This window comes from Lampetra fluviatilis, chromosome 12 (genome assembly GCF_964198595.1).
Source record: "Lampetra fluviatilis chromosome 12, kcLamFluv1.1, whole genome shotgun sequence".
NCBI lineage: Eukaryota > Metazoa > Chordata > Hyperoartia > Petromyzontiformes > Petromyzontidae > Lampetra > Lampetra fluviatilis.
In genome coordinates this window covers 9,232,997-9,250,727 of record NC_136286.1, presented here as the reverse complement: position 1 = coordinate 9,250,727, position 17,731 = coordinate 9,232,997, and the positions used below count along the sequence as shown (strand labels likewise).

Below are 17,731 nucleotides of genomic sequence, written 5' to 3'. Positions count from 1 at the left end.
CGCAAATAATTCACTCCCAGACGATCGTGTAACTGATGGGATATGTAAAAAAATTAACCCGTAAAAACAAAGTTTTTCACTATAAATCCTTTATGCGTGGCGGCTAGAGTCCTCTCGTCCTCTGGCTTGAGATGGCTGCCACCTATGGGTCAGATGATTGCTTGCCACCATTAAGCAATTGGTAATTACATATACATTTTTTCCCCTAAAAAGTGTAACATTTTGGAAACTTTTTTCACGAAAATTAATTGTCACGCACAACGAGTCTGTGTGCAAAATGTGAGCTCGATTGGATCACGGGAAGTTGGTAAAAAAACGACTGAAATATTTGCACGGTCGTAAGCGCGCAAGCAAGCAAGTGAACTTAATATAAAGGATTGAAAAAGCTGACATGTTTTTACGTGGAGAGACAAATATGGATGGGTCGGCGTCGAACTAGGACCCATATCTAATAAGAGGGGTGTTGCAGTGACGAGATGTTAACTACCTCGCCTGATATACAGGAGGTCGTGGGTTCGAGACCGACTCTGACGCCTGTTGTATATTTGGAGTGTGCGTGTCTCTCTCCCCGTGGGCGTGTGGATTTTTCTCGGGGTCCTCCGGTTTTTCCCTCCACATTTAGAATCATCATGCGTTTAGATTATTTGGCTGCTATCAATTTCCACAATGATAAGCCACTTCGTTTCGCTATCAATTCTGGACAGGTCGCTGCTAAAAAGAGCTACAGAGCTCAGTGAGCTTTACCTAGTAACAAAAAGCAAAAAGTATTCTCTGCTTATTTATTTTATTACTTATACCCTCCACAAACACGCTAATGGGTATATGATGCTACTGCATTTGCAGTGGTGCACAGTCACAGCAGAAACTCAACACGTTCGTCGTGTGAGCAGCCTTCTGTAACCAGAATCCCCCAAACCCATTCCCAATGAGTTTTACCTGTGCCAAAATAAAACCCAAACCGTAAACCTTTGCGCTATAAGGGCCATTGCCTGAAACGTCGCCCATTATATATGGACATCTGTGATACCCATTAGCGTGCTTGTAGAGAATATAAGTGATAAAACAAGTAAATAAAGATGCCCATTTCTATTGGACAGCTATAAAAAAAAAAGAAAGATGTCCATATGTAATGGACAGATATGAACAAGATGTTTATAGCTCATCGGATTCCTCCAGCATGAATAGATATTCTGATTTCCTTTTATGACCACACTACAAATTGACATGTTCTGTTTCCGTGACAAACCTTACTAATTTTGCTGTGTCTGGTGGTGGCGGGTTTAAAGACACATTTACGCGATCTAACCCACACACACACAAAACTACATTGTGGCTGATATTGGTCGCGTTAAAGTTATTTAAAAATATATATACAGTACATGTAAATAAATTCACGAACGGAGGTGCTATTTTCTCTTTTCTCTCCGAAACGTCGTGGGTTTTTTGCTTTTATAATTTCCAATTTATTATTATATTATCTTCTATCTACGTGACTTTACCGAAAGAACCAAAAATATGATATTTTCAAGTCAACAACGGTGTTTGCTTGCTGCTCCGCGTGTGCGTGTCCTCGTGTCGTTCTAGCACAGCTGGTGTCAGGGGGGGGGGGGTGTTAGGGGGGGTGTGTGGGGTGGGGGTGGTGTGGGGGGTGCGTGGGGTGGGGGTGGTGTGTGTGGGGGGGGTTTGTGGGGGGTGGGGGTGGTGTGGGGGGTGTGTGGGGTGGGGGGGTTCGTGGGGTGGGGGGGTTCGTGGGGTGGGGGGGGTGCGTGGGGTGGGGGGTGCGTGAGGTGGGGGGTAGCGCAAGGTGGGGGTGGTGTGCGGGGGTGGGGGGGTCTGTGGGGGGTGTGTGGGGTGGGGGTGGTGTGTGTGGGGGGGGTTTGTGGGGGGTGCGTGGGGTGGGGGTGGTGTGGGGGGTGTGTGGGGTGGGGGGTGCCCTTACGGCGCCGATCCGCGCTGGGAAATGCAATGGGCGATGGCGGCGGGGGTCCTGCGCCGCGCCGCCGCACGGACGCGGACAATGGCGTCCGACACTCCGCTGGCCAACGCCATGAGGCTCCGCAACCAGCTGCAGAGCGTCTACAAGCTCGACCCGCTGCGCAACGAGGTGAGGGGCTCGGCCTGGGCTTCAGGGGGGGTGTTTCGAGCCGCGTGCGACGACGGCGGCTCGCGATCACCGACGCTGCGCGGGCCGCGGCGGAGTCCGGGCGTCGCCCGAAGGTTGGGGGAGAGAAATCGCCTAGGCCGCGAGTCGGGCCCCCCTCGCTTGCCTGAGTGGGCTGCCCGCGGAAGGTTGCTGCGACCCGGCAGGGTACAGAGGGCCGGGTAGCGGTGTGGGTGGGAGGGGGGGGGAGTTTGAGGGAGAGGAGGACTGAGTGGCGAACGCGTGGTGGGGGAGTGTTTGTTGTTGTTGTTGTGTGCGTCTCTGTTAATAGAATGTGTAAGAAGTGTGACTGCGTGCAGGGTCAGTGCGTGTGTGTCTGTGTGTGCAGTGGGGAGCGGTGGCGCAGCGGTTAGCGCCACGCTGCGCTACGAACCCGGCGACCCGGGTTCGATTCCCGCTCACGGCTAATACCGGTGACGATTATTTGAACCGGTCCTGGGCCTCCCCTAGATCGACTCAGCCTAAAATGTGTTTGTTATTATTTGAAGCAAATTTATTTATTTCTATCTCCGTGACTTTACCGAAAGAACCAAATAATGAGTGTCCTGGTAAGGTGTGTAAACATCGCCACTGGGGAGACAAAGGCGGTCGGGCGTGGTGTTGGCCACCCACCTCCTCGTGTACCGTGCCGGCCTTCACAGGTGCTACTGGCTAACAGCACTTGCCCCTACAGTCTGTTAGGCTATACGGGGGGTCTTTGTCTTTGTACAGTGCATGTCATCATGAATAACTGATGTGTGCCGAATGTTGTGTATTGTGTGGCGTATTAGCGGTACGATGTACTACTGTACGTGTATAAGCGTATCCAATTCGGTGTTTGTGTGTGCTTGTGTTGCGTATTTGTGTGTGCAGTAGTCATGCATGTTACATGTGTGTGGGGAGCGGTGGCGTAGTGGTTAGCGCGCTGCGTTACGAACCCGGCGACCCGAGTTCGATTCCCGCTTACGGCCAACATCGGTGACGATGTTCTGAACCGGTTCTGGCCCTCCCCTAGATCGACTCAGCCTCAAGTGAGTACATGGTGCGGTGTGTAAACATCGCTGCTAGGGAGACAAATGCGGCCGGGTGTCATTGCTGGCCACCCACCTCCCCCCCCCATCGTGCGCCGTGTTAGCCTTTAAAGCTGCTCGCTAACAACATAGTTCCATACCTGCCTTTGTAAAACATCAGCGGCGAGTGGCATCTGAATCTGTCTTGGGACTCCTAAGACACTGACATTTTTTGTACATACTTGGTGGTATGTGAAGGGAAACAAAGGCGGCCAGGTATGTTTCTGACTACACCATCTCAATGTGTGCAGTGCTGTCAGTGGAAGTTTTCCCTAACAGCACTTGCCACTGCGGTCTTCAAAGCTAACCAAGGGGGGTCAATGTCGCGTCTCGGTGTGCGTTCATGCTGCGCCGATATGTTGATCGATGTTGGTCGTGAATCTTGGCTTTGTCTCCCCTACAGGAGGAGGTGAACGTGAAAATTAAGGAGCTGAACGAACACATCGTGTGTATACTCTGCGCCGGGTACTTTGTGGATGCCACCACCATAACAGAATGTCTGCACACGTGTGAGTTAAAGAGATCACGTAACCTTACACCACACTTGCATGGGTTTGTAATAAGAAGCTGGAGACGTTACTCCGCTTTTACAAGGACACTTTACACATATTTGAGAGAATATGTTAAAACCCGTCTAAATTCTGTCTATATCCTCCAGTCTCAATGCAGATTATGATATTCCCACATGCAAAAGCAGGTGCTCACTGGAACTTTAAAGTTTGTTTTCATTGCTTCAAAACTGCCAGACAAGGAGGGCACAACACAGCGTATGTGGTCTTCATCAGGAGTTCTGCGGTAAACCTAGATTAGCGATGATGGCTAGTGGTCAAAACTAACAAAGGAGTGGCGGCTAAAGAGGGATACATGTTCTGAGAATGTCCGAGGAGGAATTGGAGTGATTAAATTGGCTTGTGCAGGAAACCCTGAGAGGTAGAAACAGCATGGGGAGGCCTTCATCCAGCATAGCTCATGGCTGATCATGGGCATGTATGCCGATTGTGAGTGGGATACATTTTAAAATTGGATAGAACTTTCGATTTAGACTGTAGATTATTTTAAACCCTTTTATTAATTCAAATAAACAGCAAGTCTGGGAACATAAAAAAACGACGTGAAAACCGATTGTGCTTTTTGTAGAAGACAGGTGAGTGTGCGAGCAGTGCTTGATTGTACTTCATATAAAGAGGTGAAAACCAAGTTAACTACAATGTATTGTAAAATAGAAGAACTGGCATTTCAGCTGTGTTTCCACCAACATACATAGATGTGAGTGTAATTCGTTTGCCATTGTTTTTTTTTGTGTTTGCTGAGGTAGTCTGCAAGAGCTGCATTGTGAAATATCTGCAGACAAGCAAGCACTGCCCCATGTGCAACATCAAGATCCACGAGACACAGCCCCTTCTTAACCTCAAGCTGGACCGGGTGATGCAGGAGATCGTGTACAAGCTGGTACCCGGCCTGCAGAACGGTGAGCTGCTGTGGCATTTCTTTTGACAAGATGTTTTCGCTCGTGCTGGGTTTTTTTGGTTTTGCTCTCTTTGTTAAATTTGTGTTCCAGTTGTGCATCTGGCCAAATCACTCAGAATGGGCCTGATCTTGTCAGATCACAGATCCTGGATAGTGCTTGGAAGGGTGACCACCCTGCATACAATAGGTATTGTAGACTGCTTCAGGGCTGTGTTGTCAGCTGGGGGCAGTGCAGACACATCCACTGTATACTGTGCAGTGCTCCAATGTCTCTGCTCCCCTGCCTTGACCAACACTCACTGACCAATCGGGTGAATTATTGCCAATTAAGCCCCATCACCTGCATGGTAGGTGGCCTTCTTCTGTGAAGCATGTAAGCTTATGAAACTATCTTAATACTGTGAAGAGGGGACTACTGCCACTTTGATGATATGAACCTCTGATTTTTTGGCAAGTTATTGTGGGTGTAACGAGGCATCGATTTGTTGATCAATATTGATTCTTAAGCTCACGGAGCTTGTATTGAATCACTCGTGGAGGGATACATTTTTTAAAGTATGTGTTCTATGTAATGGGATCATGTGACCCTTCTAGGCACTCTAGGCCACTATGTTCACTAATATGTATATTAACAAAAAATCGATATGTTCATTGAATCATGTATGTAAACCCATACAATTTAGATGACAAATTATCATTAGTTTGCTTGTTTATCCATAAAATTCTCCCTGAGTCTCAAGACTCTTTCAGGAGGGTCCTGCCAAGTATTCGATGTTGCTACGTCTCATCCCAATTGCGTAATTTGCAGATACATTTGTTTTTCAGCATTTGATTGTTTGGCCACTATCAGTTGCATTAAAAAACATTTTGCTATGAGAGGAAACCGGAGAACTCAAATTAAACCGATACAGAACAGTGGGAGAACATACAAACTCGGCACAGAAAGGTGCCCAAGTCAGAAATTGAACCATGGCCCTTCTTGCTTTAGGGCACAAGTGCTAGGACTGCACCACCCAAATGGCATTAAATAGGTGAAGTATACAAATGTCATGGAATAGGTGGTGTGTTGATGATAAAACTTTCATACATACATCAATAGACGTACTTATCTCGATCTAGTTTGTTTATGGTAGAGGCAACTGAGGTGTTTGCAACATCCAAAGCTAATTGCTGTCATATCATGTAGACATTTAAGTCCATGCATTAAAATACATTGCAGAAATAATCACATGATTAGTTTGGTACTCATTTATTTGACAAAACTTGGCACTTGACAAAAACCAATATACCATCAAACCCAAAAGTAAGTTGACTTAAGTTTTTTTATGATTCTTGGATTAGATTAAGTTTGGATTGGATGTTTTCAGCATCCATCCAGTTTTGAGATGTGCATGTAGGTTGCAGGCATTTGTTGTGCTTGGTTGATGAAGAAAAAAAGTAGCTTTACAATGTACATACACTGGACATGAATACCACATTTGTCCCCCTGGTGATTCAAGAAACATTTTCTAACAGTGTACAGTGATGCCTCGGTTCACGAACGCTTCTGTTCACGAACAACTCGGTTCACGAACAGAAAAGTTCATAAAAATCTGCTCCGGTTCACGAACTCCGCTTCGGTTCACGAACAGAAAAGTTCATAAAAATATGATCCGGTTCACAAACTCCACTTCGGTTCACGAACAGAAAAGTTCATAAAAATATGCTCCGGTTCACGAACTCCGCTTCGGTTCACGAACAGAAAAGTTCATAAAAATATGCTCCGGTTCACAAACTCCACTTCGGTTCACGAACAGAAAAGTTCATAAAAATATGCTCCGGTTCACGAACTCCGCTTCGGTTCACGAACAGAAAAGTTCATAAAAATATGCTCCGGTTCACAAACTCCACTTCGGTTCACGAACAGAAAAGTTCATAAAAATATGCTCCGGTTCACGAACTCCGCTTCGGTTCACGAACAGAAAAGTTCATAAAAATATGCTCCGGTTCACGAACTCCGCTTCGGTTCACGAACAGAAAAGTTCATAAAAATATGCTCCGGTTCACGAACTCCACTTCGGTTCACGAACAGAAAAGTTCATAAAAATATGCTCCGGTTCACGAACTCCGCTTCGGTTCACGAACAGAAAAGTTCATAAAAATCTGCTTCGGTTCACGAACTCCGCTTCGGTTCACGAACAGAAAAGTTCATAAAAATCTGCTTCGGTTCACGAACTCCGCTTCGGTTCACGAACAGAAAAGTTCATAAAAATCTGCTTCGGTTCACGAACTCCGCTTCGGTTCACGAACAGAAAAGTTCATAAAAATCTGCTTCGGTTCACGAACTCCGCTTCGGTTCACGAACAGAAAAGTTCATAAAAATCTGCTTCGGTTCACGAACTCCGCTTCGGTTCACGAACAGAAAAGTTCATAAAAATCTGCTTCGGTTCACGAACTCCGCTTCGGTTCACGAACAGAAAAGTTCATAAAAATCTGCTTCGGTTCACGAACTCCGCTTCGGTTCACGAACAGAAAAGTTCATAAAAATCTGCTTCGGTTCACGAACTCCGCTTCGGTTCACGAACAGAAAAGTTCATAAAAATCTGCTTCGGTTCACGAACAGGAGCCGCGCCCATTTTAATGCTATTTCCAGGCTGTCACGTGGTCGTGACTTCCTGTAGGAAGATCGTGGAGAGAAGAAGAGACGCAGAAAGAAGTACTGTGAGTACTGTGAAGACACTTTCAGTGACTTTTTGCTTTTTGGTGTGCTTTTTAGCACATACAGTACTGTACTGTACTACTGTACTGTACAATACTGTACTTACTGTATTGTACAGTTCACCCGTTTGAGTGCTTACTGAAGTCATCTCATGCAAGGTTAGTGTTCTCTCTTTATACATTACTATACTGTACAGTACTAATGTGTATTGTAATTTGTTTCATATTTTTGTGCTTCAAAAACCAAAAAAAAAGGTCAGAACGGATTAACCGGATTTACATTGAACCCTATGGGAAAATGTGCCTCGGTTCACGACCAATTCGGTTCGCGACCAGAGTCAGTTCACGAATTAAGTTCGTGAACCGAGGTATCACTGTAGTGCATTATAGCGTCTCTAGTGGCTGCAGAGGTCATGCGAGCGTATTATATAACATGCTGAAATGCAAAATATTAGATTCTCACGCACGATACGATGAATGCATGGTAAGCTGAAGAATCATTGTTGCATCATTACACCCCTGCTATGCAGTAGGCATGTAACGATGCGCTCACTCATCGATGAACACCAAATAGGTTTGATTCATATATGTTGTCATTGGTTTATATGTGACCTCTGCAGCCTTTACAGGTGCTACATTTGTAAAAAGTGCCTCATGAGTTCAAGTCATTATTATTCACCACAGTTTTAAAATAGAGTGAAATGACGACCCCAAATCGTGATAAATTATCAAATAACGAGGGTGGGCAAACCGTTACATACCAAGCACACAAAAAAGAGGCATGCTCGCGTGCGATTTACATGATGAAAAAATAAGAATAGGCTTTACCCTCTCTACCACTGTGAGACTACACCCTGGTAAACCAAGGGATCTTGTCGATGGGGACGGGATAGTCGAGCAACCAGCCGCCGCCGGCCACACGCTCGCCGGTCATCTCGTCGCGCCACGTCAGCCCCGGCCCCGGCACGTAGACGTTGCGCTTCAAGGCGCCCTTGCGCACGACGGGAGCCACCAGCACGCGGTCTCCGATAAGAAACTCGTCGTCGCTGGTGAGCGCCTCGTGGCCGCGTGGCTCCAGCCACCAGATGGGCCGGATGACCGGCGATCCCGTGCGCACGGCCTCGTGCGCGAAGTGCACGATGTGGTCTGACACGATGGTCTCGTGCAGCGCGGCGTAATGGCGCGAGATTCCCACCACGTCGTGCGTAGAGTTACCGGCGTACTGCCAGGGAGAGATGGAGAACTGCATGACCGGCATGAAGGCGGTGACTTCGAGCCAGCGGATGTACAGTTCCTCTTCGGGCCGGAAGTCGGTGCCGTGGAAGCCGCCCTCGTAGGCGTTGCCGCCGATCATGTCCGGCAGGATGAACGGGTAGCCAAGCACGCTGAAGGTGAGGGCCGTGGGCACGAGCGTGAGCAGCCCCTTGCTGTAGCCCCAGTTGGAGTCCTTGTCCATCATGCGGTAGAAGACGGGCAGGTGCTGGCCTTGCCATCCGGCACGCAGCTCGACCTGGCCTCCGAAGCGTGCCGCCGTCTCGGCGTACAGCTTAGTGTAAATGCCGGGGTTCACCATTGGCGCGCGCGTCACGAAGCGCGGAGGGAGGTAGTTGATCTCGCCCGCGTCGAACTTGAAGGAGTCGATGCCGTAGGTGGTGCGGACGTGCTCCAGCTTGGCGACGTACCAGGAGCGCGCCAGCGGGTTGGTCATGTCAACGGTCGCACCTATTCCGTTCCACCACCTGATCAGGCCCGGCACGTGGTTTTTTTCGGCCTTGATGAAGTAGCCTCTGTCTGCCCCTTCTACACGCGCAAACGAGAACGCACGGTATTTGCGAGCGTGCAGATCCAGAATTGATCATTGTGCATGCCAACTCCTGCCTGTGTGGGAGTTGTTAGTTATATATCAAGGGCATTTATGCAAGTCAATGGGAGTGTCAAATCCAGGTGAACGACTGATTATTATCATTCATAGTAAAGCATATGGTCCGCTGTTTTGGAGCATCATTGGTATTATAGTCAATAAATAATCCTACATCCGTCTCTCCACAAAAATAAAATGTGGAAAAAAGTATTACTTGTAAAAATGAAAAGAAACCTTTAATAATTTTCCTGCAATATGTAAAACCATAGATTTGTTTAAATATGTTCTGTTATCTTGTTCCCTCAATACTAAAAACAGTCACAGAAAACCAGTCGTCTTCCTCACTGGCAAATCTGTGTTAACATCACACGATATAAAAAAAATCAACAACAAATCTGATGGAATCTACAAGATGCCTTTAACATTCACACACACACAATCTAATTCACGTCTTTGTTTTTGAGCACTCGTTGCATTTTACAGAGGGGCGCAATTTTAGCCAGGTGTGTCCGGGTTGGTGACCTGCAAAATGTTTTTGCACACGGCACACCACATCCAGTATACCTTCCGCTATGGCTGCGAATACTAGTCAGGCGCCTACTCCAATCCAGGAGCTCCACGGTGGCGAGATGTTAACTACCTCGCCTGGTATACAGGAGGTTTTGGTTTCGATCCCAACCCTGGTGCCTGTATATTTGGAGTTTGCACGTTCTCCCTGTGGCCGCATGGATTTTCTACCGGGTCCTCCGTTTTTTTTCCCACATTTAAAAACATGCGTGTTAGAGTATTTTGCTGCTTTACATTTCCACATTTTAAGCCACTTCATCGAGTTATCATTTGTGGCCGGGTCACTTCTGGAAAAGAGCTACATAACTCAGTGGGCCTTACCTTGTAAAATAAAAAATTGTCGTAGTAAATAGTTACCAGCGACCCAAAGTGCATTTCCGTGTGGATGTAAGCCCCCGGTTACACCGTCACCTTTAAAACTGGGCGAGTCCGTGTTGATGAAGGGCGTGACCCATGTGGTGACGCGGAAGCCCATCGCCTTGAGCTCACGCACCATCCCCGCTGCGTCCGGGAATTTGTCGGGGTCGAAGGTGAAGTCTCCGTAGTGCGTCTCGTAGCCGTCGTCGATCTCCAGCTGGCTGTTGCTGAAGTTGTTGGCGAGGATCTCGCGCGCGTAGCCGAGCACACTGCTCTGGTTGATGCCCACCTTGTAGCGCGCCCACGTCGACCAGACAGGGCGCCGGATCATCCGCTCGTCTGGCACGTCCGTGGGCCTCCCCAGCCGCTCGGAGACCACGTGGGCGTGCGTGCTCACGATGTCCGGCCCCGAGCACGTGGCGTAGCGCAGGCTGGCCGGCGGCACGGTCCCCGCGCCCGCCGCGGGGTATGGGTAGGGGGCGTTGCGGTAGGAGCCCTTGAGGCAGATGCGGCCGTCGCCGTCGCCGTTGATGCTGGCGTGGAGTGGGCTGGCGGCGTCCCCCCATAGCGCCGCGCCCGCCGAGGAGAGCCAGTAGCGCTCGAGCAGAGAACCGTACTGCTGCTCGTCCGAGAACATGTCGCCCGACAGGTAGAAGGACATGGTCTTGTTCCACGAGTTGATGGGCCACCTCTGCGAGTACATCTCCGCAGCACCGTACCTGGATGGGAGAGAAGAAAGCTGCTGTTTGTTAACGGGTCATCCACTGTGGATTCATCATCACATCAGCTGTAAATTTTACTGTTCACTTTTTTTTTTGCCTACTACTTTTGGTAATTAATTACGTTATTTTTGTGGATATATGGAAATGTGGCTGGACCGGGAGAGCTGGAGACAGCTTGAGGATACTCGACTGGGCTTATAAATAACATTTAGATATTTCCGCGTATATACGGGTATATATATACAGTAGTTCCTTGGTTAACAGTGACATCGATTAACGGTTATTTGGTGAACGTTTTGCCTCCCATAGGACTCCGTGGTTTCGACGAATGTAAACATTTGGAGAAACAGTATGTTTATGTTATGCACGCGGCGCCAATTTCGACCTATCCGAGCACTCGTAAGTGGGCTGAGCATGCCATGACCAATCAGCGACGCCCATTTATGAGTGTTGAGACCCCGACAAGCTTTGTTTACATGATGTTTTCTGTTTTGGCAGTGGAAACAGCTCTCTTGCAGACTCCGTGCTTTCTCCTTTTTTTCCAACTTATAAGTAAATTCGATTAACAGTTATTTCGGTTAACAGTAGTTTTCGTGGAAGGGATTAAAAACACTAACCGAGGGACGACTGAAAACACTTTGTGTGTGTGTGTCTACTCTGATCGTTAGAGTTGGGACCACAAATGCTACTACTCAGACTACCGGCACTACCACTGGAACCACCCTCACTGCCGAGACTGTGTGCTCCACGTGGTTTTTCCTGTCAGGACTGAGTTTTATTTTTTCAAATTGAAGATGCTATCCAAATGTACCAAGACGTTAACGTGAGACACGCCCATTCCAAGAATCGTGATTCCTGCAGTAACCAACCAGGGTGGAATGGTAGGAATCGAATACGATTCTTGTAGGAATCGCCCAACTCTATTGACAGTCGTCATTTATATTGGCATTCAACACCAGAGCAGAACATGGGCAGCTCGTAAACATCGCCGTGAGTGGTTTCAAATTTCCCTTTCATTTATTTAGGTGTTCTCATATATTTTTTATAATTATAGAGAAACACAAGGACATAGAGCCCCTGTTTGCCAGCTGTCTGGTGGCAAGATTAAAAACAAGCGTTGGCAGCGCTTCTAGATTTGAAGCTTTCGTGACTGCAAGGATTCATACTCTTAGTTCTTTCGGTAAAGTCACGTAGGTAAAACATGAAATAAAAATTAATAAAAATAAAACAATAAAAATCACGACGTTTCGGAGGCAAAAAATCACGACGTTTCGGAGGCAACACAAACTTGTGTTGCCTCCGAAACGTCGTGATTTTTATTGTTTTATTTTTATTAATTTTAATTTCATTTTTTACCTACGTGACTTTACCGAAAGAACTAAGAGTATGTTGGCAGCGCTTGTTTGTGAAACAGCAAAAGTGAATTGCGCTTGCAAGAGATGTTTGTGATTTTAATGTTGCTGATAAAAGCAAAGAAACCTTCACCTCACAGCTATCGTATTAAATTTGTTAATATCGACATAAACGTTAACTTGAAATTTTCTTGACCAATTTTGCGAACATTTCTGCGTGCAAAACCGAATGAAACAGTTGGTAGTGCACGAGCATTGGTGTAGAACCAAAATAATAAAGAAGAGCTAATTTTTTTTTTCTGTAAAAAAACTCAATATTTCAAGCACTGCGATGCACGTGATGAATACGAGATTCTAGATGTGAAGCGTTCGTGACTGCAAGGATTCATATTCTTAGGTTTTTTCGGTAAAGTCACGTAGGACAAAACATTAAAATTAATAAAAATAAAATAAAAATCACGACGTTTCGGAGGCAACACAAGCTTCCGTCTTCAGGTGGAACCGTCACAGCCACGACAGCTGTATCAAGTAAAAATGTTTACTTGACTTTACCTAAAAAACCTAAGAATATGAATACGAGATGGCGGTCCCTAATAAGTCCCGAAGCAGTCCTTAAAGAGCCGCATGCGACTCGGGAGCGGCACGCTGCCGACCTCGTTGGCGTAGAAGTAGAGACTGAACGTGCTTTGCCACCGTCTTCGTTGGTGCTGATTCACGGCCGTCACAATGTACGCAAGGGAAAATGTATAATTTGGTTCAGTATATTGGACCAAATCGCCCGGATTGTGTCCAATCTCAGAAGATAAACATTAAAAATATTGTTTTATTTTTATTTTACCAGGTTAGGTCCACTGAGCTATATCACTCTTTTTCAGAAGCGACCTGGCCACAAATGATAGCTCAAAGAAGTGGCTTATCATGTGGAAACTTATAACGGCCAAATACTCAAAAACACACGTTGATTCTAAATGTGGAGGGAAAAATCGGAGGACCCAGAGAAAAATTCACGCAACCATGGAGAGAGACATGCAAACTCCAAATATACAGGCATCAGGGTCGGAATCGAACCCACGACTTCCTGTATACCAGGCGAGGTAGTAAACATCTCGCCACCGTAGCACCCCAAACTAAGTAGGGTGTATCCTGAACAGTGCCTGCATTGGTGGTCACCGTGCAAAATTGAAACAGCTGTTGACGGCTGCTGCTGCGGGGCTATGTTGTCAGCAGAGGGCAGTGTAGCAAAATGCACTATTGTGCAGTACTATGCTCCAAAGTCTGTGCTCCGTACCTCCACCAATCAGCACTGATCAGCGTGTTGAGGTACAGTCAATTAACCCCCATGACCCGCAACGGGTGTGGGGAGGCCCTCATCCAGCAGTGGATTGGCAGAAGGGCTGTGCGTGTACGTGTGTGTCCCGTTAGCTTTGCACATACATTTCTCACTGAGGGATGTCACATGGTCTCCCTTTGCAATCATTGCAATCTATGTTTTTAGTTATGCTTGTGTTTTCACGGTGGTGCATTCTTATCGCATGGCACTATGAACACGTGGCATCCTTACCAGTGTGCGTTGGCCATGCTGAAGCAGTCAAAGGGCTCAAAGTCCTCGCCGGTCGTCTCCCAGTGGAACTCGTGGCAGGAGATGTTTGATGTGGTCGAGTGGTTCACACTTATTCCTAGTTTCACCTGTCCGTCAAACACGTGTAATTATAAACTACCCTTTGGTATGAATTATAATGCAACTTTTTATTTTTTATCCAGAATGCATCAATGGGTGACAACTTCTTCATATTTTTTAGAAAGGTCCACACAGATCGGTGAATATGCTCACTTGCTGTACCGTAAAAAAAATTTGCCCACCTAATTAGACCAATCCATGCCTCGAAAGTACTTGAGTAGAGGTGAGCTCGTCCCAAATATCATTACATTTCAGCTCAAATTAAATTTACGTGATCCAAGTTATGCATGACTGGTCGCCTGCTTTCTAATTGCTTTAACTTAGTTGAACTTCTGATTTGGTCCATTTGCACACGTTTATTGTTTTTGGCATTGTGTCACGAGATAAATTATCCATTCAGATTTCTCGCAAAGCAGTGCAACCCTTTAAGTTAAGAGACCGGTCCACAGAAGAAAATATTACAGAGCTACCTTCGAGATTCCTTCCAGTGATCTCTGGGGAACACGTTTGGGGTGGCCTCAAACTCAAGTTTTTTAACATAAGTTACAAGCGTATACTTGATTATAATTGCGCATGTTATTATCTTCATAGCCTTTTTAGAGCATTCCAGTTTGCAGCACGACGCATCTGTATATATATTAGATGGGAGGAGGCGACCTGTGTGAAATAGGGTCCTGTAAAACAAATGAATGTATTTGTTACACGCAAAAGTCCTGTGTAGCAAGTTACCCAGCTAGTTTGCAAGGTAGATCCGTGGTGCATCAGCACAGAACAAGAACAACACTGTCGTCGGAGTGATGCGTCGTACAGTGGAACAGGCAACGACGGAGCAAGAACGCGTCAGAAGAGGTGCAGGAGAAAAATCCCAGCGGGTGCCTAAGCAAGCAGATGCCCCCTTGCCTTAGCCTGCGGGCCGATCCACTCCCAGCAGGCAACTTTGCCGGCACCAGGTGCCGCGCTGCAGGCCGTAGGGAGGACCTGGTCCCAGGCGGCGCCCCGCGGCACGCCCAGGCTCCCCGACAGAACTACGTTGCCCTCAAGGTTTCGCAGCAGCAAGAAGCCGTTGGTCTGCAGCTCCAGCTCGGTCGTGTTCACCAGCTGAACGTTCTGCTCGAGACACAGGTGTCATGAATCTACTCAACTACTTGGTTCTTTCGGTAAAGTCACGTAGAATGGAAATAATAAAATAATAAAAATAAAACATTTCATAATTCTCACGACGTTTCGGCCACAACGCAAGCAGCCTTCCTCAGGTGGAGAACAGGTCTGTCGAGAAGACAGACAGAGTGTTCTCCACCTGAGGACGGCTGCTTGCGTTGTGGCCGAAACGTCGTGAGAATTATTTTATTATGTTTTATTTTTATTATTTCTATTCTACGTGACTTTACCGAAAGAACCAAGTAGATGAATCCCTGCAGTCACGAAAGCTTTAAATCGAAATTTACTACTTTTTAATTTTAACTGGGAAGGCCCACTGAGATATGTAGCTCTTTTTCAGCGGCGACCTGACCACAAATGATAGCTCAACGAAGTGGCTTATGTGGAAATTTATAGTAGCCAAATACTCTAAAACACATGTTCCTGAATGTGGAGGGAAAACCGGAGGACCTGGAGAAAAATCCACATGACCACGGGCAGAGAAACACCGCAAACTCCAAATATACAGGCGTCAGGGTCGGGATCGAACCCACGACCTCGTGTATACCAGGCGAGGTAGCTAACATCTCGCAAAGCGCGACCCCCCTTTTCAGCATCGTCATCATCACGCCTCATCGATCTACTGCTTGCTGAATGAGATTGGTGATTCGGTAATTGGAAAATGTAAATCTAATTAACCTAAAAGCTCATATACACTTGTACCCGTTGTTAGCCACGATCTCTCCACTGATGGATGAAGGCTATATCGTCAAGTTGTCACCATCTCTCACGTTCCTGTGGTACAACAATCCACCTAACACCTGCACACAATTTCGATTTAAAGCTTTCGTGACTGCAGGGATTCATCTTCTTGGTTCTTTCGGTAAAGTCACGTAGAAGGGAAGTAATAAAAAAATATATATAATGTTTATTATTATTATTTTATTACTTCCCTTCTACGTGACTTCACCGAAAGAACCAAGAAGATGAATACCTGCACACAAGCTGATATTGTCGCTCCATCTCTGCAGTGGATGTCTTCTCGGACATGTTCCTTTCTTTGGCTGCCACCTAGTCGTTAGTCTCGACCACCGGACATCGTGTCTTCTTGCAATGTGTGCTTCCCAAACCACTTTCCAGTCAATTGATTGTGTTATTTGTGAAATGTTATCTGATCTTATGTTTGTCTGCTTGTCTCTGTTTCTTTGTGTGCTTTTTAGCATGTGTTAATATCTTTGTCAATGTCCATGTGTTTCTATTGCATATGTCATAGCAGGTGATGTAATGATAATAGTGCACTTTATTTGTTCAGGAAGATTTGCCGAGTCTTGGAACTCTTTTTGAGGATGGTTCTGCATTGGGATGTTTGGCCAGTCCTGTTAATGAGTTTTTGGCATGGAGGATGAAACTGGGATGGCTGGAGAAAACATGCTTATGAGGGGTTAATACTCTAAAGTCGCTCTCAAATGGATTAACTTTAATGCACCACTGCCATCTCCTGGGCACATCGCAGCCCCAGATCAAGTGAATTTCAATACACAATGCACTTTTCAATGCATTTTAGATTTATACAGCATCTACATGTAACCGCTTCTCCAGATGCTTCACAATAAACAAAACAAACATGTAATCTATATTTACATGAACATTCATAAATGCACTAACCCACGCACTCACACTCGCTCCATCAGAAGTGTGGTTCACCCGGCTGCATTGATTTATTCCGAAACTACATTCAAATATTTTTTTTATATGTGCATTCTTCAAAGATTGACATTTTTAAAAATTTACTTTATTCCTGGAGCATACATTTAATTTACCCATTCATTCGCAGCCGCAGGACTCGCGTGCGTGGAAACAGAAGTTTTTAACAGCATATTTTTTGGGTCTTTCGGTAAAGCCACGTAGATAGAACAAATCGTACAAATAATAACAATAACACGACGTTTCGATCGCAACACAAGCAATCGTCATCCGGTGAAAAATATAGCGGGAGAGCTGCTGATTTTGTTATTATTTTTATTATTTGTTCTATCTACGTGGCTTTACCGAAAGACCCAAAGAATGTGAATTCCTGCAGTCACGAAAGCTTTAAGTCAAGATCTTTTTAACAGCAGTTGACATGATGGACCACAAACTCACATTATCATGCATTCCAATATCCAACCCATTAGTTTGAAAAATCCATGCATAATTTATGATAACCAATATCATGAGTACCAACGTGGATACAACACTATTACAAGTCTTCCTAATCAAAGCCTAACAATATTCAGAGTAGAGTCTAACAGTGACATTGCAATAAGTCACGATTAAGCAAACAATTAGAATCTGAACACAGAAGCGTGGTGACTGTTCTGCTTTGCGTACCTCGTCTGCGGTTTCCTTTTTAGCGCTTGGATCGAAGGCAATGAAATACCACAAGAGCACAGCGATGACGACCACGACCGTCACGTTCATGATGACAGCGAGCACGTTCATAGCTCGTGAAGACTTTTTGGAGCCCATGTTCATTTTTAAAGGCGACACCATCTCCCGGCTGAAGTCTGCTGTCCCGGAAAGATGACTGCCAAACACTCGTTTACCATAACTGCCACAAACTCGGAAGGGGCGGGAAAAACAACAACCCGTGCCAGGTCCTACTTACACATTAACAAACCAACAGCAATTCGTGAAATCTTAA

At 46.1% G+C, this 17,731-nt stretch overlaps 2 protein-coding genes across 2 annotated transcripts in view; one reads left to right on the top strand and one right to left on the bottom strand.

Moving 5' to 3' along the window:
- Positions 1-1,960: 1,960 nt before the first annotated feature.
- PCGF1 (polycomb group ring finger 1) overlaps positions 1,961-17,731 on the top strand; it is a 31,323-nt gene continuing 15,552 nt past the window's right edge. Inside the window, exons 1-3 of the mRNA XM_078861582.1 lie at positions 1,961-2,104; positions 3,614-3,719; positions 4,526-4,678. Of these exons, the coding sequence (XP_078717708.1) occupies positions 1,961-2,104; positions 3,614-3,719; positions 4,526-4,678 (403 nt within the window). The remainder of the gene's footprint in view (positions 2,105-3,613; positions 3,720-4,525; positions 4,679-17,731) is intronic.
- Positions 8,222-17,610, bottom strand: LOC144935256 (myogenesis-regulating glycosidase-like). Its single transcript, XM_078861826.1, has 5 exons — positions 17,419-17,610; positions 14,812-15,018; positions 13,795-13,919; positions 10,214-10,878; positions 8,222-9,174 (listed from the first exon to the last, which is right to left on the bottom strand). Exons 1-5 carry the CDS (start codon positions 17,578-17,580, stop codon positions 8,222-8,224), a joined length of 2,112 nt encoding a protein of 703 aa, XP_078717952.1. The 5' UTR covers positions 17,581-17,610.